At 37.7% G+C, this 25697-nt stretch overlaps 1 protein-coding gene across 1 annotated transcript in view; it reads left to right on the forward strand.

The window, feature by feature from the left end:
• Positions 1-25697, forward strand: part of LOC150082804 (DNA topoisomerase I, mitochondrial-like) — a 214617-nt gene that overhangs the window by 75386 nt on the left and 113534 nt on the right. Inside the window, exon 5 of the mRNA XM_090378288.1 lies at positions 15951-16066. Coding sequence (XP_090234414.1) covers positions 15951-16066 — 116 coding nt within the window. The remainder of the gene's footprint in view (positions 1-15950; positions 16067-25697) is intronic.

The following is a 25697-nucleotide window of genomic DNA, read 5'->3' on the forward strand; positions in this document are numbered from 1 at the left end:
CACAGACTGCCCACGACAAACAGAACTGTCTGACCTTTGTCACCATTATGTTTCCAGATATATTTTTGACTCCTCTGATGATTCCTTGGCTTCACTAGTGCTGCGCGTTTCTCTGTCCAAATTTAGGCCCATTCTTCTTCTATTCTTCCATTTTGTGGTCTCCCGTCTTTGTTCTTCAGGGTCATCAACTCTTTCAATTGGAGTTTGTTCCATCATGACTTCCTCAGGGTTTCGCACTATTATTGCTGCCCATGGGGTGTCGCCATCATTTTGGATGAGTTTGTAGGCTAAAGGGTAGCCTCTTACTTTTTTACCATGAGTGTATGGCTCCCGAATTAGAAGGATATCAGTCCCCCTCCTCATCGGCCTTCAGTCTCAGCTGGTCAGCAACCACTTTAGCCCTCTGCGCATTGTGCTGGAAAATCTTACTTTTGTGCAGTTATAATTTTTTTTACCGCGTGTCCCCATAATCGGTTCTGTTTTTGTATATTCCTTTAGCTTTTATATAACATGGGCACTTTGAATCTCTTACTGAGTGGTTTGCATCCACTTTTTTTGTGTTTTACAGTTCGTGCATGTAGGGTTGTTGCTCTTATTTGGGCAGTTTCTGAACTTGTGCTCCTTTTCCGTACAGTGTCTGCAGGTTGGAGCCTTCTGTTCTGGTAATGTGGGTGGTGTGGCTAAACTTCAGACACCTGAAACATTTCGGCACGACCACATGTTCCTTGAATCTATGTGAGCTCCATTGCACAAAGTCGGGTCATGTCCCCAACAGCCCGCCATGCATCTGGTGTGAATTCCACAACCCAATTTCGGCGCCTCCGCAGCCAGGTGGGAAGGAGCAGCAGTGCGTAACACATGCTTCTTGATTAGACCAGGGTTCAAGCCCGTCACCACCAAATATGGAGGATGCGGAAACGTCAGGGAATGACCACCGCATATTCCCGGAGCAATATGGCCTTAGTTGCTAATGCTCCAAAAAACAACAACAAATATCCAAATATACAACCCAATTTCGAGCATTATTATCTCTGGACATAGTTGAGTACCTCGAGGTTATAAGTTCCTTACACTCCCAGTCTGGCATGATCTCTCCTTCTAGGGGATTCTGCCTGCAGTCCCAGAGTTGCCAGCTTGGGGTTTTGCATGATCGCTTGTATTTCTCCTTTAGTCTCCGTCTCAGTGGCGATTCCGGTGCTCCTCATCTTTCTAATTGCTTTTATCCGTGTTCTTTTAAGGTCTTCTTTCATGGATTCCATGATTTTAGCTTTGATAACCTCGCTTGTTGTTTCTTGCTTCCCATTCTTTGGTCGTACAATTACTAGGTTTGGAGTTTTTAAGAGAGTTTTCCTCTTTCGCTGTGCCTGGTCAGTTTCATTTGTAGCTATAACTGTGGCCGGTGTCCTTGGGGCGTGCAGGGCATTTGGTTTCCACTATCCACTCGGAGGACCTCCAGAACTGCAATCGCTTGCTGGTGCTCCTCATTTGTTTTAAGCAGTATTGTTTCCGGGTTTGTCCATTGTAGGACAATCTCTGCTCTTAGCATGGAGGATATTCTACTGCTGTTGTCTTTCATAATGGTCTCTAACCTGTTCGTAAGATTAAGGCCTGCTCCAGGACTGTCCCCTGGGGAAGAGTAGGGTGCAATTGGCAGGTTTTGTTCCCCTGCCTTTGGTCTTCGATACCTTTGTGCTGCTCTGATGATTCCTTGGCTTCACTAGTGCTGCGCATTTCTCGGTCCAAATTTAGGCCCATTCTTCTTCTATTCTTCCATTTTGTGGTCTCCCGTCTTTGTTCTTCAGGGTCATCAACTCTGAGTTTGTTCCATCATGACTTCCTCAGATTGGCTTTGTGAGTCATTTGGGGTTATTTCCACAATTTCATTTTCCATTTTGTAAAGTTTTCAGATTAATGAGGTTGTCTGAATTAGCAGTTCCTAGTGTATTACTTTATTGGAGGCTCCAAGAGCTGCTGAAGGATTCAAACCACAAGTCCGTGGGTATATTTGTTGCCCTATAATCAAAGGGCAAAGTTTTGGGCTCTTCCCCACTGGCAGGTGGGGGGGGGGTCAATGCCAAATAACTCTGTAGTGCCTTCAGATGGAAATTAGTGAAATGCAGCAGTCAAGGTCACAGCTGAAGGAGTAGATGTCAACTCACTAATTCCTGTGCCGGAGGGGAATACTACACATTCCATTGTCACACAAAGGGGTATACATTTCGTTGTCGCACAAGCCTCCCAAGTCAAGTGCAGGGTATTTGCGTGGCAACTGCGGTATAATTTCCTCTCTATAGCCGTGCTGTCAGCAGCATGGTGACCAGTACAGTCTGGCAACAAAGGATATAGATATAAAACGTAAATAACCTGCAAAGTTCCATGTAAATAAGCAAAAGTTTCTCGCCCTGAGATCCACTGTAGTAGTTCTACTAAAGAGTAACCACTGTAGAGTAGGCACTGTAATCACAAATTCATGAACAAAATTCAGGGGTAGCGCAGAAAACGTGTGTCCACACTTAACAGCGGCCATACTGGACTCAGGTTTCAGACACAATTTCCCTTTGTCCTGAAATTGCATCTTATAGAGATGCCACTGGAGGGAGAAAATCCTTTCCAAGATTTATCACAATTAGCAGTAGCAGTTTTAATTTTACCTCATTCAAATGCTTATGTAGGGAAAGTTAACATAACCATATGAATATTATAGAGTCCAAACTGTATAACTGCTTAAGCATCAAGAGTTAAGAGCCATTCTAACAAATAAATATAGGCTGAAGCGAAACAGTGAATGCTGTCACAATTACAAATTATCAAATGATATTTCAAGGAAAATTAGTTCACTTAATACCTGTAGAGAATCTCCAAGAAGATGCTTTCTTAATAAAATTTTTATGAGGAGATAAAGACTTTATCATATTATAATAACATTTATGTAATAACTTTCATAGATGTAGCTATTTTACTGTTTAATTATTCCAAGGCTATTTCATTGATCTTTTTGCAGGCATCTAAATAATTTGGTGCTTTTTTGTTGTAAATATAGGGCCATGAAAAGTTTTAGTTGGCAAATCTGATGCTAAGGCTAAAAGTGGAATCTTCTGGGATAGGTGCTTGGACCATTCCTATTTCTAATTTTCTTAAATGACATTGATGAATCGATGTCAAACTTTTCAGATGTTAAAATTTAGAGTGGTTAATGACTAGCATCAAGTGGCACTACTTGGGGAAGATTTAGATTGCTTCAGGGTTGTTTAGATAAATGGAAAGTGTTTTAATGCCCCAAGGCAGGGGTCAGCAACCTGTTTTGAGTGAAGAGCCATTTTTGATCTAATTAAAGGGGGAGAAGAAAAAAAAGAATCCAAAGAGCCTCGGCTCAAGCTGGGAAGGGGGGGGGGGAGTTTTTTTTATAAAATGGAATAGAGTGGGGAGGTGTTTTATTAAAGAAAATACATTTTTTCAAATATTTATTAATATATTGCTGTAAGTATAGTGAAAAAGTGTAGTGAACATCCAATTAGGTACGAATTAATGGGATTTTTGCTGCTGAATTTCTTGAGCAAGTCTCATCATCATTGTGCGAGTATGACATAATTTTCATCTTTAAACATGCTGAAAGACTCCCATTGTTCAGAAGCCGAGTGGGTAAAGTACCTGCCCGGCAACCCAAAGGTTGCAGGTTCGATTCCCGCCTCGGGCTTGGATCAAAGTACTGCAAAAACCTTGGGAGGTGCAATATGGCCACAGAAGCCGATGCGCCAACAACTATCAAATCAAAAAAAAAAAAAAAAAAACCCATTGTTCAGATGGTGTCTTGATTTATTTTTAATATACAGTAAACCCTCGATTTAGCAGACCCCGATATAACGGATCGGACCAATAATACAGTAGTGTACATATTAATCTCAACCATATTATGTTTTTTTAGGTTATACAAAACTTCAGTGTTATTATTAATTAAAAATGAATAATAATTACCTATTTCCATTATTGTCTTATAATTGCCTACTTTTATTTTTATAATCGAATTCAGGAAATTGTTTTTTATTCGTTCTGAAAACGTGTTCAAAAAGCTGTTTTCCCAGATTACAGATAACAGAGCAGGTGGTGACTTGCAAGCTGAACGTGCTTGGTACACTAAACTGCAGGTCTACCAACTCGCTTTTTTTCGGTCTGTCTGCCTCAACCTATCATTCGGTCCTTAAAACCTATCAGTTTTAAGGCATTTTAATCTTGCACTCCATATGTCCTTAATTTTTAAGTCTTCTAACTCCATTTCAAATTGTGCTTCATTGATTTCAGGGAATGGACAAAGATTTAGCTGAGAAGTATTCAGTTCAAGTGATTTGATTAAAAATGATAATGTCACCTTTCCCTTCTTAAAATCCTCAAATCTATGGCAAAATTCGGTATGCATTTTGACAATCGTTTGTTGAAAAATGGAAAATTAATAGGATTGGGATTATTTTTAGTATCTCCTTGATATATATATATATTTTTTTAACATTGCAAAATATAATAATTTGCCACTTCCTATGTATCCTTTGAAAACACATAATTTGTGTTCAAGTGAAAGCACTTCTTCCAAAAGCATTACTGCTGTTGTTATGCTTTTGGAAGAAGTGCATTTGTGCAAGAAGAAGAAGTGCATTAAATGTGAAGTCACATTTGCCATAAAATGGAATTGTGTCAACACTGCACCTCTAGAAAGCCATCTAACACTGTTATGCATAAGAAGGTCAGTATATTGACAGTCAACTTCATCAGGAAGTTCACAGAATTGTTGATGTAATGGTCTTGCCATTATTTTATTGACTGTCTTTATGACCAAATCCATCACTGCTGTTATCTCTTTTTGAAACATTTGTGAGTAAAGTGTCTCTTGATGAATTATACAGTGAAAGGAAAACACATCATGTGAAATGTTTTTTCTAAATAAATTAATGAAATCTTTGTTCTCACCTCTCATGCTCAGGACTCCATCGGTACAAATTATTTCATTCACATTAATTCCCTAATTTTTCAAACATTCAGTAATTACAGTTTCTATATCCTCTCCACGTGTTTGTCCTGTAAGTGGCAGTAAACCAAACAGTTCTTCTTGGGGTACTTGACAATTTATATATTTACAAGCAAGGACAACTTGCGCGATATCACCAACATCACAGGCTACAGAAAATCTTGATGTTGACTTTAGGTCCATAATCTGCTGACTGGTTACATCTTCGGACATTAGTAAAGCTCTGTCCCTCACAGTTTTTGTATTTCTTTAATTTTCGTAATTATTTCTGTTTTGTTTTGAAAATTGCTGAAAAGATTTTCTGACATTTTAATAAACCATTCTTTTATGTATTCACCATCCATAAGCGGTTTCCCTCGTATTACAATTTCATGTAGCATTTGTATTTCTTGATGATTTAATCCACTTTGACAATGAATTCTTCGTTAACAACATTTTCTGTTGCAACTCGTTTACAGTATTATTTCTTGGCTCACTGGCTGGATATGTTTTGGCAAATGTATCATGTTTAGCCAAAAAATATCTTTCTATGGTCGTTTTTTTTATTGTTTGAATGTTTTTCACTACATATTAAACACAACAGAAGTCCTATAAAATTTGCCACAAATGCATATGACTGGGTTCATTCTTTCTTAAATTTCTGGTTTTCTTGCTCAATCTTTAGGTGGTGATAAGGAGGTGATTATCCCCTTGTATAAGGCAATGGTCAAGCCACACCTTGAGTACTGCGTACAGGTCTGGAAGCCTCATTTTAGGAAGGATGTAGAGTTGCTAGAATGAGTACTGAAAAGGGGAACAAAAGGATGCTCCTACCAAGAAAGGCTTAAGTTCTGTAAATTGCAGCACCTGGAGACTAAGCACCTGTGAGGTGATCTGATTGATGTGTATAAGGCCTTGAATGGATTGAGCAGCTCAATTGCTGATGGGATTGAGCTTACTCTTGCTCAGATTACAAACTTGAGGGGGCACAAACTCAAATTGAGGAAAGACAATTGTCGAATAGATGTGCGGAAATTTGCCTTTAGCCAGTGAGTAGTTGATTGCTGGAAAAAACTTCCATCTGTCGTTCTGGAAGTTGATAGCTTAAATAAATTCAAGGAACAAGTGGACAAACTTTTGGAGTGAATGGATGGGTGAAATGGGAAAAATCTTTTTCGCTCATGCTATATAAGCGTGCTTTCTTGCATCATATGCCTCTACTAATGCTAATGCTAACTCCTAGAAATAATATCAAAGCACTTACAGGTGTATCTTGTCTATATCACAACACTAGGGTGCATGCTTATATCTGAACAGCCTTGCAGCTAACTGATGTCATGCAAAGCTGGATCTATATTTTGTCTCTGGGATATTATTATTAGCCATATGGTGCAAGGAAGCCTGAGGCTCTTGCTGCATCAGCCAAAAAAAAAAAAAAAATCTGAGTTACCCTGAGAGAGGGGGGAGAGAGAACAAGAGTCAGAAGTAGAAGGGAATTACCAAGAAAGAGAAAAATGATGATATCCAGCTCACGACCCTGGGTGAGCCATGACTAACTATAATTTTCAATATGTCTTGTAGGCCAAATAAAATCTTGTTTAGGGCCATACCCAGCATGCACTTTGAGTATCTCTGAGTTAAAGTGTAAGAGTACACAAGAATGTCTTTGCTTAGTAAATAATCAATATATCATTGCAGATTAGCATATCAGCTTTGAACCCCCCAAGCCAATATGGTAAACTGAAATTTAACCATTTGTGTGCTAGCAAAATTCCTGTATATCATTGACAAGACCCCATGACTTGTTCTGGCAGCCTGTCTGCATTGGTACAGAAAACTTCATATCCGATTGCACATTTACCAACCACCACACAGTTGGTACATTTCTCTGGGATTGCTGCTACCCATATGCATTACTTTCATTTGTGAATGTTAAACTTCTGTTGTCACTTCTCAGCCCATTACCCAACTTTTCTAGGTCCTGTTGCAGTAGCATACTGCCATTAACAACCCTGCCAACACTTGCATCATCTGCAAACTTCGACATTAAGCCTGATATACCTTCATCAGTATCATTGATAAATATACAAAACAACAATGGGCCCAACACCCAACCCTGGGGGACTCCACTAATAACATTAGTCCACAAAGAGTAGCATCTACTGCCATACTGCTGCAATTTGTAAAGTAATCTTCCATGTGGAACAGTATCAAAAGATTTCCTAAGATCCAAGTATATGATATCAAAATTATTTTTTGCATCCAGTTCCTTTGTGACCACATCATAGTATCCAATCAAATTGGTCAGACATGACTTCCCCTTAAACCCATTCTGTCTGAATTATTACTGCAGTGTTGTCTAGATGATCCTGCAATGCTTCTTTAACCAGTGACTCCATTATTTTTCCTGGAACAGAAGTTAAACGAACAGGTCTGTAATTACTTGTGTTACCCTCTGATCCTTCTTTGTGAATTGGAGATACATTTGCACATCTCCAGTCTGTGGCAACCTCTCCCTGAGTCCAATGATGCTCTCATCATTAGGCTAAGGGTTTGCTTACTTCCTTTGCCATCTCCTTTAATATAACTAGATAGATTCCATCCACCCTAGGTGCCTTTCTTATATTTAACTTCAACAATTTCTCCTCCATTATACTCTCAGTTATTACAAAATCATTTAATTCCCTGTTAGAGTGTGATCAACTTCTGGCCTTCCCTTCCCTGAATAACTCCTCATGTGTAGGGCTTACAATACCAATCAAAATCTTAATACTGGTATTTTTAATTTATGAAACCGGGATACCAGTATTCCAAAAACAAACTTTTTTTTTTCTCAATAAATTTTGATGACAGTTAGGTGCAATAAAGTAAGGAAAAAACAAGTACAGTAAGTCCTCGTATAACACGTGTTTACATTTTGTTTACACTTGGCGAATTCGATCATAAGCAATTTATAAATAGGGCAACGATATTGTATATAACACAAACCGAATTCGCTTATGCACGATTTGCCTTTGTGTTTACAAGAAATGGCAGTCGAACGCGGAATCACCCCAACTGAGCGCAACACAATAGCAATGAAGAGAAGATTCTGAAAATGTATTTATGATTAAAATCAGTGAAGGGGAAACACATTTCCCTTTCAAACATAAAAACCCACACAATTCCAGCTATCGGTATTATCACAAATGCAATTAGATAGAGTTTACTACCAATTTATAACAGTTTCCACTAGCAGAAATTCAACTGGAAATTGTTTTTATTGTTTTATGGTTAACCCCCAGAAATGTGCTTTAGTAAAATGTGAGCTAGTGAGGTGTTAATAATGTGTCTCTGCTTTATGGTGTTGTTTATTCAGTTGCTACACGTACACAGCTTTGTTTGTGTATCAAGTGTGCCTCCTCATTTTGTAATTGTGCTTTATTTCCTAAAAATGAGTAAAATACTTAAAAGGTATGAAAATGAAGCGTCCTGGTGAAGACACTGCAGATTCGGAAAGAAAAAGAAAAGCAATATCGATAGACAGAGATGTGGACTGGGTCAAAAATGCTTACCCGGAAAATATGTAGCGTCCTCATACTAGCATTTATGGCCAAAATCACACTTCTGGCCTCCGGCCCACCGGGGTTTCCCCGGTAAGGCTTATTGCCAGTCTGCCTCTGTTAGAGAAAAAATATGAAATTGTGAAACACTTTAAACGAAATGAAAGAACATGTAATATTGCACGTGCTACAGGCCTAAATGAGGCAATGCCGAGAATTAGAAGGAATGCCGAAAAAATAAAACAACTCTCATAGCAGGAACAACTCAAAGTGTAATAAAATCCATTAGATCAAGACACAAAGAATTAGAAGACATGGAATGGCTGTCATCAGTTTGGATAGAAAATCAAAAAAAGAACAAGTTTGCTTACGATAAAAGCATTAGCAATATTTTATTACGTTATATTTGTAATGAAATATGTAAGTATATTATTATGATTATTTATTGTTTGGTAGTGATTTGGTTACAAATGTGTGTTCAGTCTTGGGTGGTCGGCACTTAACCCTATTTTTCCCATAGGGCCTGTTATTTATATTGCATGATTTTGCATTGCAAGAAGGTTTCTGGGAACACAACTATTGTGCTATTCGAGGACTGACTGTACTATAATTACTTGAATTCATGTTTTAAATAAACATTTATTGCGATAATAAATATTCTGAAAAAAAATCATTAGAAATACAGTTATTCTAAAAACAAAAAAATACATATTGTTACTGCAGTTTAGTTATGTTTAAGCATCTACACTACCTGTCCGAATGATGAAGTGAGCTCTTAAAAAACATAAGCAATCAATAGTATGATCGTTTTAAATGGATCTAATTTTGGTACATATTTGATTAGCGGCAGAAAACGCCCCTTCGGCTTCTATTCTGGTACTATTGTACTGAGATAATCGTAGACGATCCCAGTCCATATTTTCTAGGCTTTGAACTTTTTTAGCAAAAATAATTAAAAGCAGTGCTTTTTTTGTTAAAAAAAAAAATAGGTGCCAGTACTGATTCTTTGCTATCAGGAAAAATTGAAAATTAAAAATATGAAAAGTACTCTAAATTTTTTTTTCCTGATATTGTTATTTTAGTAGTAATGTTTTTTAGAATAAGAACAAATTAAGTATATTAACACAGTTTATTAAGCATAAATTTATTATTCAAGTATATAAAAAAAAATAAGTAAAATGTGAATAAAATAAGTAAAAAATAATATTAGTAAAAATAATTTCATAATCAAGTTTTTGTAGAATATTCCAAATTTTCATTAAGTTCTCATCAGACACCTCATTCCGACTTCTTTTCTTCCTCTTTGTGTGTCGGTTGCTGAATGACGTTTCCAAAGCAGCCACGAATTGACATATTTTGCTGGATCAAAGCAGGTCAGCAGTGGGCCTACAGTTTTAAGAAACAGTAGTACAGAAACAGTTTTTGTTATCAATGAAGCGCTGGTTGGGCTGGCAATCAGATTCATTTGTGAAAATCCTCGTTTACATTCACTCGATGAAATTGGTATCGTACTCAGAGCGTTCATCAAATGTTCCAATTCTTCTGAAATCTTATCAATTAGGTACCCCCGAAATCCCCGAATTGCATTTAACTGTAACCTAATTGACAATTTTCTAACTTCATTTTCACCAAACAGTTAATGTTTAGAAGGATTAATACCTTCGTTATCCTTGTTTTCCTTCTCTCGTCACTGGTATTGTCACTAGTTCTTAAATTGAATTTTTTTTTTTTTTTTTTTTTTTGAAACTGTCCAAAATGATGGTGTCATTTGGATATTCAGGTACTGTGACCATGTAAACAGAGATAGGGAAAATTTATTGAAAAATGTGGATAACGCACTTCCACGAAACAACAGATGATTATTTGTGGGGTAAAAGAAAATCACTTTTCTAATTCTCGAACGGGGCGCTTAAAGTTGATTCACAGTGGTGTCCAACTTACAACCCGCAAGGAAATTGAACTAAAACAGCAATTTAAATTTTGTTAATTATCAAAAAAATTAAGATGTTTTGTTCAGTAAATGTAATTGTGTATTGTACTTAGTAAAAGTTTCGAATATTTTCAATTTTACTTTTACACACAACAAAATATGGAAAATGTAACACACTAAAGAAATCTAACATTGAATTTTTTTAATATGGCCCCTGTACAGGAAAAGGTTGGACACCACTGCAGTATAAGGTGGGCCAGAACTCATTGGGAATACACCTTGATCTGCTCACTCTTGACCAGCACGACTTCTCTGTATGTGGGACAGTGGTCGGATAGGTTTTACCAGGTACCACTAAGTTGTAGAATGGTAATCCCTTTAGCTCTCTTAATTCGCACAGCAGCACTAATTGCCTGAAGGCCAGTAATGTGAACAGTGCCTACCGAGTTAATTCTCTCCCAATCCATTTGTTATATGAAAATTTTCTTTGCTCAACGGAAACTATTTTAAATGTGACTTCCAAGGGGAATTCAAAATAATTCACTATAAAAGGACTTTATTAAACAGAGGTACGACTGAGTAATTTAGAATTATAAAAATGGTTATACAGTTTTATATAGCAAATATCTTAACAATAGACAGTAAAAAAATGCAAATTTAGTTAAATAATTTTAAGCTTATTCGAATAGTAGGTAAACATGTGAAAAAATTTTACAGAAAATTACAAATTTCAAAGTTCATTACATCCAAATGTCACACGTCACTGTTAAATAAAGGTGCCGGTATGCCGTACCGTTGCATACCGTCCCCAAAAAAGCACTGGTTAAAAGTATTTCATTAATTTCCGACTCAAGTTCATCTTGTAAAATCTTTGGATTCAGGCAATATATTATTTTGGGAAGAATTTGCAGAACACTAATGTTCTGTTCCATGTTGGTCTTCCATGGTTGAATTTTCTGAAGGAGAAAGACATTTTATTCAGCAAAGTATAATTTTCACTATAGTATCTTTACTGAGTCTGGGAGAGAGTAAAGAGTGGGGATAAGGAATAAAGAGAGCAAAGAGGAATTCTTCACATATATAAACGCAAAGAATAAATCAGATTGGACCCTTATGTAATGGATGTGGGACAGTATTAGATACCACAGCTGAAGTTGCAGATGAACTCAACAGTTACTTTCCATCGATATTTACATAAAAAAAAACCCTTTGTGTCAATGAGATATCATGGAAATGATGTTGAAATTTCAAATGATTATTTAATAAGAACTTTTGTGCCTACAGGCAAGTAAGGCTCCTGTGGTTGATGGCATATACCCTATAATCTTAAAGAAAGCGGCAAGTGAATGCATTTAACCATTAAGGCTAGTTATGAGAGCATCACTGGACTCAGGAGAGATTCTGTTGGATTGGTGTAAATTGAAACATAAAGGAACATTCTAGGAGTGTAACAGGAAATTACTGACCGGCCAGTCTAACTTCAGTAGTGGGGAAAATCATGGAGGCAATGATCAAGGGTGAAATTCAGGATCATTTAGATGGAAATGGAATTCTGTAGGATACACAGCATGGTTTTGTAAAGAGAAAATCATGTTCAACAAATGTGGTTAGCCATTTTGACAGGTCACTCGTGAGCTGGATTTAGAGAATAATTTCAACATTGTTTATTTGGATTTCAGCAAAGCATTTGACTCAGTCCCACATGTGCAGTTATGTTATAAGTTGGAGCAGGCTGGAATCATAGAGAAAATCCTTAGATGGATAGTATGATGGCTTGAGGGCACCATACAGGGGGTTGTGATAAATGATTATTCCTCAGATTGGGTTAATGTAAAGAAGTGGGGTTCCCCAAGGATCAGTATTGGGACTACTTTTTTTTTTTTTTGATTATTTTAAATGACATCTATGAAGGGATATAGGGTGTGATGTCTAAACTTGCAGATGATGTAAAGATCAGTAGAGTAGTTAATGATTGCTGCCAAGTAGAGCTTCAGAGTGACCTAGATAGACTTCCGGGATGGTCAGAAAAGTGGCAGCTATATGCTTTAATTCAGCAAAATGCAAGGTCTTACACCTGGGGAACAGCAACCCCAAAATAACTTATACACTTGGTGGAGTTGAACTAAAGTTAGTAGTGGAGGAACAGGACTTGGGAGTTACGACGCGGTCAGACATGTTGTCCGAGAATTGTGGACAGGTTGCATTGATGCTTTATCGAACATTTGCTAGTAGAGATAAGGATGTCATAATCACATAAAGGTGATTTTATAACCTTTATGTGATTAAATTATAAACTCTTTTTTTTTTTTTTTTTAAATTAGTACCGAAAAACCGGTATTTGAATACCGGAAAAAAAATAACTGAGGTCTCGGTATTGTAAGCCCTACTCGTGTGTGAATGTAGAAGCATAATACTCATTGTTTGGTAGATATCTGAGCAGGATCATCTACAGTCAAACCATTGATATCGAGCAGACCAATCTGATTCATCCCCTTCCTTTTAGCGTTTATATAAGTAAAGAAGTTTTTGCTGGTGGTTTTTTTTTTTTTTTTTTTTTTTGCATCCTTTGACAAAAATTTCTCATAATCTGCCTTCGCTTGCCTAACCTCCTTTGTGACTTGATTACAGAGTACCTTATATCTACCATAGGCTTCTGTGTCGCCTGATAATTTATATGTATTCTGTGCATTTTTCTTCTCTGCCACTAGTCTCATTAGTTAATCTGACATCCACTTGGGCCTAAACCTAGAACAGTATTTCTTAGTTGGCATGAAAAGCCTAGTATCTTCCAAGATTACTTCCCTGAATGCTTTCCCTTTTTTCAATTTGCCATTGGTAGCATCACCAGTTTGGTCCCACTGTGTAGAATTTAAGAATTATCTGAGACCACTGTGGTCACTATTATGAAAGCAAAAGTCCTTCCCTTTACCCTTGATTGGAGTTACATCTTTTAAATAAATCCCACATTAGTACACTGATCACTGCCACCTACTGGTTCCTTTATCTGTAAACTCTTAATGCAGGAATAATCACTGCTAATAATCAGATAAAACAGTATTACTCCCTCTGGTTGCCTCTTGAACATGCTTCCCTAGAAAATAATCATCCAGTAAATTCACAAAATGCTTGCTTGTGCATGTGTCAGTTTAAATAGTATTAGTTTTTTTCTTTTATTGATATTCATAATTAGCTATAAATTTTCTTATTACGCTTAAATGCTGCAGTTTAGTTAAATTAGTTCTCAAGTAAGACACAGTCTGTCTTCACTAATTCTTTATCTCAAGAAGCAAAACAGTATGTTAAACCTTTACCCTTGATTGGAGTTACATCTTTTAAATAAATCCCACATTAGTACACTGATCACTGCCACCTACTGGTTCCTTTATCTGTAAACTCTTAATGCAGGAATAATCACTGCTAATAATCAGATAAAACAGTATTACTCCCTCTGGTTGCCTCTTGAACATGCTTCCCTAGAAAATAATCATCCAGTAAATTCACAAAATGCTTGCTTGTGCATGTGTCAGTTTAAATAGTATTAGTTTTTTTCTTTTATTGATATTCATAATTAGCTATAAATTTTCTTATTACGCTTAAATGCTGCAGTTTAGTTAAATTAGTTCTCAAGTAAGACACAGTCTGTCTTCACTAATTCTTTATCTCAAGAAGCAAAACAGTATGTTAAACCAACTCTTTACCTACCTGGCATGTGGAATCTCAGAAATTTGTCAATGTGGCCTTTCAACATAAAAGATTGAGTGCTACTGCTTTAACTCTTAGGTGTGATTCCACAAATGCAGTCTGCTCTACTCTATATTTAATCAAAGATATTATTAATTTAAAATCTTGTTAAAATCAGTTTCAAATTTTGTTTAGAACTGTTTTTTACCTGCAATGTGTCCTTTCAACATCGGACCACATTTCAGCCTGGAATGTGGCCTTTCAAAAGATTGAGTGCTACTGCTTTAACTCTTAGGTATGGTTCCTCAAATGCAGTCTACCTCTATTTTATATTTAATCAAAGATATTATTATTTTAAAATCTTATTGTTAAAAACAGTTTTAAATTTTTTTGTTTAGACTTTACATAAATCTTATGATTATTCGGTTATCATTTTTTTTTGAGAGCAAACAATTTATTTTTTGGAATGCCTCCTCTTGTTATACTATTAGATATATGAGAAATCACGCCTGGTTTGTGAAAGATTTGCTTTACAAGCTGCTTATCTGGAAAGCATGATGTTCTTAAGTCAGGAGGTTATTGGACAGTTTTCTAATCTAACCATGTTTCATCTGGTGGGTCCCTGGAGAACATTATTTTCCAGAGTGTTTCCAACTGTGAAGTAGGGTTGAAGTGCTATAGTCTGTGATTGTTTTTCATGGTTTGGACTGTTTGTTTTTCCTAGAACAATTAATGTTGTACAATAACTTGACATTCTGGACAATTCCACTCTTCCTATATGGGGACCCTTTTCTCTTTCAGCATGGCAATGCATCATGTCCTTCTGTACACCTGTAGTGACTATGTTTTGAACTGAGCCACTACAGTTGTGGGCATGCAGAAACTTCATTGGCCTGCCCAGAGTCCCAACTCTTAACTACCATTTTGACTTCATGCCAGGCTGGCATGCCTATAGTTAGTATCTAAATTTACTGTTGTGTTTAAGAAGGAATAGATCGAAATACCACCTCTGTGTTATCGAAAACTGGTTTTTGAATCCACTGATAAGGATACAATCTGTAATTAAGGCCAAAGTTGGACTGACATGTTCTTTGAAACATGCAGGTGTCCAGTGAATTCTAGCAGTATAATGTTAGCATTAGCATTAGTAGAGGCATTTGATGCAAGAAAGCAAGCTTATGCAGCATCAGCCAAAAAAAAAAAAAAAAACCACTTCCACTTCACCCCTCTGTTCGTTCAAAATACCTGTCCAGCTGAGCCTTAAACTTATTTAGGCTATCAACCTCCACTACAAGGGATGGAAGTCTGTTCCACCAACCAACCACCTGCTGGCTAAAGGCAAATTTCCGCACGTCTATCCTACATCTGTCTTTCCTCAATTTGAATTTATGCCCTCTCAGGTGATTATTCTGAGCTAGAGGAAGAATCCCATCAGCATTGAGCATGCTCAAACCATTCAAGGCTTTATACACCTCTATCAGATCACCTCGCTGGTGCCTAGTCTCCAGACACTGTAATTTGCAAAACTTAAGCCTTTCTTCGTAAGAGCACCCCTTTGTTCCATTCACTAATCTTGTTGCCCTTCTCTGTACTCGTTCCAGCAGCTCTACATCCTTCTTGAAATGAGGCCTCCAGACCTGTATACAGTACTCTAGGTGTGGCCTGACCATTGCCTTATACAAGGGAATAATCACCTCCTTATCCCTGTTATGTTATGTTATGTAATGTACACCATGTTATGTACACTATATCTATAATGTTTATGTTAATACTTAAACATTAAAGTGATTTTAATATGTGAAAGGTGGAATGAAGAAAAACATCAAGATGGAGTAAAGTGGAATAAACTGGAGCATAATGGACCAATATTTGCCCCCTCTTATGAACCACTGCCGAAGAATATCAAGTTTTACTATGATGGTAAGTTGATAACACTATTTCATTTATTCATTTTAAAGTTAATCCTGCTGATGAAATGCTAAATTTAGTTTTGAAAGAATTACTAAGAATTATAGAAATCTTATAATACCATAAATAATCAGACTAAAATATGAAATAGCAAGTGCTTTAAAAAACAATACTCACCTTTGAATAAATCTGCAGTAACCTTTGGTGCCTCCGTAGCCAGGTGGGAAGGAGTAGCAGTGCATAGCACACGCTTCTTGATTAGACCGGGGTTCGAGCTCCCCGTCACGACCAAATACGGAGGATGCGGAAAAGTCAGGGAATGACCATCGCATATCCTGGAGCAAAATGGCCTTATTTGCTAATGCTCCTAAAAACCAAATAACATACATACATACACATACATGCAATAACCTTTAAAAAGGAATGGTAATTAAATCATTTAGGTGAGAAGGTAGAGTAAAGGTCCTTTAGGTTGTCACAGACATTCTCTCAGATATGCCAGACAAGCTGTTCTTGCTACCTGGGAGTCTAAAACGCTGATGGAACTGATATTCGGGTGACACTCAAGTCAAGTGGACCCAATTTCGGCGAAGTACGGATGGTCTATGACAGCCAAATCCTCTGCTTGCACCTTCACGATGGTGGGACTGTTAGTAATCCTGGGTATAACCTCCATGCACAAGTACATGGTGGGTGACCACCCAGGTGTGAACCAACGTAAGCAGGGGTCGAGGTGTGGCGCCCACACCACATGGAGGAACGCCGCCCCTCTATGTCACCAGGCAGTACTAGGTAGTAGATGACTCTCATCAACCGGTGAAATACCACCACTTTGCTTATTGGAGGCTTGAAATGGTGGAACCCATGTTTAGTCTCTAGAGCTAAGTTCCGGCCAGCCCTTCCCTATCTCTTCCATCATGCAGTATGATCGATGATTTTTGAGGTTATGATGAATGTCGTGGCGAGATCCAATATTCCTTACATTTCGAGGGTACAGCTCTAAAACAGTGTTCGCAGGCCGGCCGCTAGATAGTACACCGGACCAAACCTATTGGTAACTCTCTAGGAGGCTTCCGGATCAGCTAGTGTATAATCTTGCTACCTCTACTCTGCCAGATAGTGACTGGAGGGAGTCAGAGTAGTGTGTATGATGGGAGCATTGTCGAGGCCACGTTATGTCAAGGATCTGGGTATATTCTTACCACATGTACGCCATATCCAAAAATTTCATTACTTCAAACAGCATGTCCCACCCACTTTTTCTTACTATTGAATACACCATGAATTGTCAAAATAATAGAGCAAGCTTATCTGCGAAAAGATCTAAACCTCCCAAGGACTTCCTAATTCATTTCACAAATATACGTGGTCTCAATTCCAATCTCAACGATGTCCACTTGCAGTCTTCCAAACCCCATGTACTTTTTCTGACTGAATCTCAGTTATCAGTTGATTCAACTACTGCTCATCTCAGATGTCCAAATTATTTGCTGTATGATTCCTTTCGCCTCAAAGGTGGTACTTGTGCATATCTCCGTTCTGATATTCCCTGTCAGAGACTTGGCAATTTGGAATCTCCTCTGGCTTAAAATCTCTCTACCTCATTGTGACAAATTCATCTGTTGTCTCTACCGTTCTCCCAACTCCACTAATCACTTGGAGCTCTTTGACTTCCTCTCTTTGCAACTTGACTTTCTCCAGTTCAACTTTCCTAACAGTGAGGTAATTTTCCTTGGTGATTTTAACGTTCACAACTCCAGCTGGCTTCCGTTTTCTAGTCACACTGACCCAGCAGGTCGAGATGCTGAGGCTTTTGCAATTACTAATGACCTAGCACAGATTGTTCATTTACCTACAAGAATACCAGACAATCCTAATCATACAGCCAATACGCTTGATCTTTTTCTCACAAACAACCCTTCTAAGTACGTGGTTGAAGTGAGAGGTCCTTTAGGTACTTCAGATCACAACTTGGTGATTGTCTCTTCTCCAATGGAACCTTTATCTCATGGGTATTCCCAACCTCGTATTGTTTGGCATTACAAGAATGCAAAATGGGATGACCTGCGAGACTTCTTTTCCTTGGTCTGATTACTGTTTCAAAACGTCTGATGTCAACGCTTGCTCAGATTGTGTCAGTGAAATTATTCTTGCAGGAATGGAATCCTTTATCCCACACTCCACTTTAAAATCTCGTCCCTTATCTAAACCTTGGTTTCCAATAAATATGCTAAGGCTGTCGTAATTGGCTTGTTTCTAATTCTTCAGTTTCATTTTCTGCGTACACCAAATCTCGCAACAATTGTAAAGCAGTTATTAATCAGTCCAAACTAGAGTTTGAACAGGCTAAGAGTAGAAAACTTGCTTCTTGCCCTAATGGTAGCCGAGCATTCTGGTCTCTTGCCAAAGCTATTGGCCGCAACCTTTGCCCATCTCTGCTCCCACCTCTGTCCAAACCAGATGGTTCTGTTGTCACTTCAGCCAAGGATAAAGCTGACCTGCTAGCATCCCATTTTTTTTCCAGCTCTTGTATTAATGATCTTGGTAAAACACCTCCCACCATTCCTAACACGCTCCATTCAATGCCTCCTGTGGTCTTCCATCAAAAGGATATCAGAAGGATTTTGATGAATCTTGATGCTAAGAAAGCTGAGGGTCCTGATGGTATTTCTCCAGTTGTTCTCAAAACCTGTGCTCTGAACTTGCTCCTATTCTTTGCCGCCTTTTCCACTTTCTTATTCCAAAGGTGTTTTTCCTTCTGCTTGGAAATTCGCTCATATCCAGCCAGTTCCTAAAAAGGGTGACAAATCCCTCCCATCCAATTATCGTCCCATTGCAATTACTTCTACTCTTTCTAAAGTAATGGAGAAATCAATTAACCGCCAACTCTTAAACTACCTAGAAACCTTCCGTCTGATCAACGATCGCCAGTATGGATTCCGTCAGTGTCGATCCACTGGTGATATTCTGGCTTATGTTACCCATTTATGGACTAATTCAATGGAAAGGTTCGGTGAAACACAAGTAGTTGCTCTTGACATCTCAAAGGCCTTTGATCGTGTTTGGCATAAAGGTCTTCTAAACAAGCTTCCATCTTATGGTTTGCCAACTGTTTTTAGTAATTGGTTATCCAGTTTTCTCTCTGATCGCTCACTGAGGGTGATGGTAGATGGCTCTCTGTCTTCTAACTTCTCCACTAATGCCGGTGTCCCCCAAGGTTCAGTTCTTTCCCCCAGTCTTTTCCTCTTGTATATCAATGACCTTCTTCCATTGACTGGAAATCCTATCCATAGTTTTGCCGATGATAGCACATTGCATTCAACTTTCCATTTTGAGAAACCTTGTCCTGCTCAATCAGCTTCAAGTTCTCAAAAATCTGCTGCCAATTCCTTAAATGCCGATCTTCAGGTAATTCTCCAGTGGGGCAAAGACAACTTAGTTGATTTCAACCCTTCTAAAACTCAGTCTTGTCTTATATCTCGCAAAAAGGATTCTTCTGCTCCTATGGTTATCTTTAGTGACACTCCGATTTCTAGGCAAAATGATATATCTCTTTTGTGGATTACCCTGACTTTTAATCTCTCTTGGCACAAGCACATTACAAATATTGCTTCCTCTGCATCTAAAAAACTTGGGTTTTCTCTTTCGCTCTTGGTGTTACTTTTCTTCCAAACAGCTGCTCGCTCTGTATAAATCGCAAATCCGCCCTGCCATGGAATATTGTTCCCACATCTGGGGTGGTGCTCCCAAAACTTGATTCCATTCAGAAGAGGGCAGTTAGGTTAATTAATGATTCATCTCTAACAGAGTCTCTCCTCTCGCTTTCTCATAGACGTACTGTTTCTGCTGCATGCCTCTTCTACAGATACTTCCACGGGCACTGTTCTTCTGAATTGGCTTCTATAATTCCCGCTCTCTCTTTCAAAACAGTCCGAACACCTGCCACCGCCAGCCAACATCCATTTACTGTCCAACTTCAAACCCACAGAACCAACTTTTCATCTTCCTGATTTATTTATTCAACTGCCGTTTTCTGGAACAACCTTCCTTCATACGTATTTCCTGAAAATTACAATCTACAGAAGTTCAAGTCCAATATCAACAAATATCTTCTTTCGTCTTCTCAACCTCCAACCCAAGCACGGTACTAAGTACTATAGGCTCTAATACCTCTCATGTTTGGGGTTCACATAAAAAAAAAAAAAAAAAAAGGAATTAAGGGTGATTTAATGAATTTTAAAATGGTCCCAAGGAAGTAGAAGTGCACATCTCCAATCCTAGGTTGTCATTTTAGAAGGAAGAAATCATTGAGTAAATTAAAATTGAAATTTAAAAATTTAAAAATGGATAATATAGTATGATGGAGCCAATAGTTGTTACGAAGGATTTTCGTTGATTATAACGTCTTCATTTGGCAAATTGGGTGGGAAGTGAATGCATGCTGTATTTTAAAGGCTGTATTTTAAAGGTTGTCTGTGCTTCCCATGATGCTCTTTTGGACATGTGGGAACGTTATCCACGAGAGGTTCCAAGCCAGGGAAAGGTTGAAGGGAAGTTTCATGTTTATGATGTTGAGGTTAGAATGGTTTAGTATTTTTATTTGTTTAGTATTTTTATATTTCCAGTCTTGCTCAGTACCAGTCAGACTCAGAAGAGGAAATGCATAGATGCAGTAGGAATGAAGAAAACTACCATAAATGATGCAGGGTTCCATTCCACCCTCCTGAAAATTGTTGATCAATGAATACTGAAACCCAATGGCCTTTTCACTATATAGAGTAGCAAAACAATCTATACAAGGTGTTTCAGTTAAACGTTTCAGAACTTCTAAGAGGGGTAGGGTACATCCTGACAACTTGAAATCATATAGCAATGTGGGGTCGGAAATGCTTTCCTGAAGCAGTGTTGTACACAGAAGCACCATAAAGAAAAGAGACCGTAAGTGAGAAATCGTTTTAATAATACATGAAAAGAAGCAAAAGGTACATGGATTAAAGTAAGTGTTCGAAGTTTCTTCCACGGGCTACAATGCACGCCTCACATCTCCGACACATGGACATCCGAACATTCTGGAATACTCCAGGCAGCGTGTCCGGACACAGCAACCGGAGGATTATGCTCCTCGTATTGCTTTCGCACAGTGGTACCTTGGAAAATGTGCTACAAATCCCCTTTTTCCTGCTGAAGTGTTGTTTTCCGATGAGGCATCCTTCACAAGGGAAGGAATTTTCAACACGCATAACGACCATATCTGGGCGGTCGAGAACCCGCATGCAATACGACGTCGTGCAGCACAGATTTGATTTTCGGTCAATGTATGGGCCGGTATTATGGGAGATCACCTCATCGGACTTTACCTGTTACCGTGTCGTCTAACCGGACCTATCTACTTGATCTTTCTGCAGCAAGTATTGCCACAACTTTTGAGAGATGAACAAATTTCTGCATCGACGCAACAGACAATGTGGTTCCAACACGATGGAGCCCCTGCCCATTATAGCGGAGATGTTCGTCACTACCTGGATGTCACATTTGGTCAACAGTGGATCGGACGTGGTGGTCCCGTGCGTTGGCCTGCTCGGTCACCCGACCTATCATGTCTTGATTTTTATTTCTGGGGTCATATGAAATCGCTAGTTTATGACACCCCTGTTGACAATGCTGAGGAGCTGGTTGCAAGAATCGCAGTAGCTGCCGAAGAAATTCGAAATTCGCCTGGAGTATTCCAGAATGTTCGGATGTCCATGCGTCAGAGATGTGAGGCGTGCATTGTAGCCCGTGGAAGAAACTTCGAACACTTACTTTAATCCATGTACCTTTTGCTTCTTTTCATGTATTATTAAAACGATTTCTCACTTATGGTCTCTTTTCTTTATGGTGCTTCTGTGTACAACACCACTTCAGGAAAGCATTTCCGACCCCACATTGCTATATGATTTCGAGTTGTCAGGATGTACCCTACCCCTGTTCTGAAACGTTTAACTGAAACACTCTGTATAGTGAATCCAGGTACAGAATAACAAGAGGGTATATATGAGGATACGTAAAATTAAAAACTAGCTGTAATTTTAATACGCTGTCCAATCAAATCATTATGACCACCTACCTAATAGTAAGTATGTCCACTTCCTAGCCTCATGGCTAGGCATGGACTCTGAAGGCCTCTGAACATTGCAGGAGGTATGTTGCACCATTTCATCAGGATTGCATCCCACAGATCTGCCAAAAGTCAGTGATGAAGAATCCAAATGCTGTATCTGTTGATCCATGTAATCCCAGAGATTGTGTTCTATGGGATTCATGCCCAGTGAATTTGATAGCCAAGACAGCATCTGGAAACCACTTTGCTAAACCATTCTCAAACAGTACTGGCAGTGTGGCAGGGCATGCTATCCTGCTGGAACACCAGCAGTGTGTTCCAGAACAAATGAATAGGGTCTAAGGGTATGAGGAATCCGAAAGATTCCCAGGAAAACATCCTCTATACCACGGGTGGCCAACTTAATTTGTGATGCGATCAACTTTTTTCCTTCAAAATGTGCCGTATCTACCATCTCAAAAATTTCATTGCACAAGGTTAAAAAAGTTAATCAACACATATTGGAAAACGTTTATAAATTTTAAAATTCAATACAATCCAGAATTCTTATTTTAAATTCATACGTATTTAAAATTTTAATTTATGCGAAGTTTGTGTCTTGATGTCATCTGCCAAGCTTTCAAAATCAGGGATATACTGTGATAAGGCCAACAGTAAAGAATCTTCTGTATGCAATCCGTGAGAGTAGAGCGATTCTTCGTCTTTGTTTGTTTCAAATACAAAAAGGCCAATTCACATAGATATGTGCAACCAAAACAGGAATTTAAAAGTTCACTGCATTTTTTTTAAATTTGGGTACTTTTCTCGGCAAACATATTTCCAAAACTATTTTTCTGATGATCTGACTTTTAGGAAGATATAGTTTCACAATGTAATCATTTCATTTTCAAGTAATATTTTGTCCATGTGAAATATCGCAGCGATTTTTTTTTCTACAATTTGTTTCGTATCTAAGTCGACATTAAATGGATAAGAATTATTTTGAACAATGTCTTCAATTGTTCGTCAAAGATTCAGTGTTTTAAAATCACTGAATCTGGTTTCAGAATTGTCCACAACATTCTCAATTTCAGAAACATATTTCTCACTATTAAATTCAAAAACAGGATATTTTTTCAAATGATCTTGCATATTTGCAAAATGGTCGAATTTATTTTTCTTTGAGATCCTCAGCCATTGCCAAAAATTGATATTTATATGCAGAAATACTACTAATCATGTCACCCACATTTTTATTTTTTTCCTTGTAATTCCAAATTCAGATCACTTAATTTACTGGTAAAATGTGCCAAAAAAGCCAGATCACACAACCACTCCGTATCGTGTAGCTGCTGATAATCATCTCCCCAAAAAAGTTTGATCAACGAATTTTTTAATTTCATTCAGCAAATTTCGAAATCTCTGTAGAGACTTACTCCAACTCAACCACCTCACATCTGTATGTAATATCGGATCTGGTTCGTTTTCATCAAGTTGCATTTTGAAAAGTCTCCTTTGAAGAGATTGTCCTCTGATGGAATTCACAATTTTGCAATCTATGTCCATAACACTTTTAGTATTTAAACTTTTGCTGGCTAACACTTGTTGGTGGATGATACAGTGGTAACTCAAAAAATCTGGGAATTCATTATCCTTTTGGCACAATGTGATGAATCTGTTAAGATGCCCCGTCATTGCTTTAGCTCCATCTGTTGTTACTAATACAAGCTTAAATAATGGTAATTTAATTTTTTCAATAAAATGTTTGAGTAAGTTAAATATATCAACACCTAGTTCTTTCTTTTAACAAAACCATACCCAGCAGTTCTTCTCTAGTGGCAGAATCATTGAAAACCATACGAATAAAAACGAGGAACTGAGCTGTATCACTGACATCTATTATAGGTTCACCCATTTGTAAAGAAAAGGACACACAGTTAGCAATAACAGCAAATGCAATTGTTTGCTCATGTTTTTACTAATTTTTTTCGATGTGTCGCATCACAGTATTTCGAGATAATTGCAGATCTTGAAGAGCACTTTTAATTTCAATTTGTTCTTAAAATTTTCAAAAAGAGAATGTTATTTCTAAAAATGTGTCTTTGATGAATTGACCATCAGAAAATGGCTTGCATTTTTTTTTTTTTTGCAAGAAGCTGACTCATTTTTATAGGTTGCTACATTTACTGCTTTAGATTGTAAATTAGGTGTCATGAAGAAATTTTGTTGCACGAATAATCTGGATTTAAGTTCTTCTAATTTATTTTTTCTAAAGTTTGGCGGAAAATCTGATTGATATTTACAATGGAGTGGGTTGAAGTGCCTTTCTAAATTTCCTTTTTTTGGGTATAGCCATGGAAGCATTGCAAATCAAACAGCAACATTTTTCTTTCACTATTACAAAAAGGGCGCCTCCATAGCCAGGTGGGAAGGAGCAGCAGTGCATAGCACACACTTCTTGATTAGACCGGGGTTCGAGCCCGTCACCATCAAATACGGAGGATGCGGAAAGGTCAGGGAATGACCACCGCATATTCATGGAGCAATATAGCCTTAGTTGCTAATGCTCCTAAAAACCAAATAACAATAACAATAACTATTACAAAAAAGTATTCTAGTTCCCACTCTTGATGAAAATGATACGTTTTACTCCTTTTTGTAGTATTCATTTTAAATCAAAATGTATTAAATTAACATATAAATACTGTCCAGTTATTAACTCTGCAAAAGCAATGCTTACCGATTAAAACACTTTAAATTGCACGAAGCAGAAAAATATTCTGTCTGAACAGCTAATGTAGGATAATTGATGAAGAGGATTCCCGAATGAGGAAGTTGTTTCCAAAATAACCAGACAAACACACCACCGTTTATTGCTCTGTTTTATTATTATTATTATTATTATTAGCCATATGGTGCAAGGAAGCCTGAGACTTATGCTGCACCAGCCAAAAAAAAAAAAAAAATTTCTGAACCCCAAGAGAGAGAAATAAAAGGGCATCACCAAGGAAGAGAAGAATGATGATATCCAGCTCAAGACCCTGGGTGTGCCGAGCCCATACTCACCAGATGTGACCCCTGGGGTTATTTTTGGTTATATCGTTATAAGATTTAATTTTGAATGCCTTTGTGATATTTCTCTAAAGCTATTTCTGGAGGTCACAACCATAAAACAAAAACTATTTGTGCTTTCCGGTTTATTGGACTTTTCTGTTAGTGCAGTCTAATTATAAACTGGTAGTAAACTCAATCTTATTGCATTTGCAATACTACCAACAGCTGGAATTCTGTGGTATTTTACGTTATTATGGTGAAATGTGTTTCTCCTTCAATGAAATCTTCAATCATGCAAAAAAAAAAACGAAAATAAATTTTCAAAATCTGTTCTTCATTCCTATTTTTGAAGCTTTGTAAAAAAAATAATAATAAATAACGCACAGATAGCGAAACCCACTGCGCAACATAAAATTTTGGTAGTATACCTGACTGCGCAAATCGAGGGATGACTGTATATTTAAAATTCGTCGTGATCGACTGAAATTAAAGCCTCGATCGACTTGTTGG

This window comes from Mastigoproctus giganteus, chromosome 7 (assembly GCF_048544385.1).
Source record: "Mastigoproctus giganteus isolate SK-2022 chromosome 7, ASM4854438v1, whole genome shotgun sequence".
NCBI classification, from domain to species: domain Eukaryota; kingdom Metazoa; phylum Arthropoda; class Arachnida; order Uropygi; family Thelyphonidae; genus Mastigoproctus; species Mastigoproctus giganteus.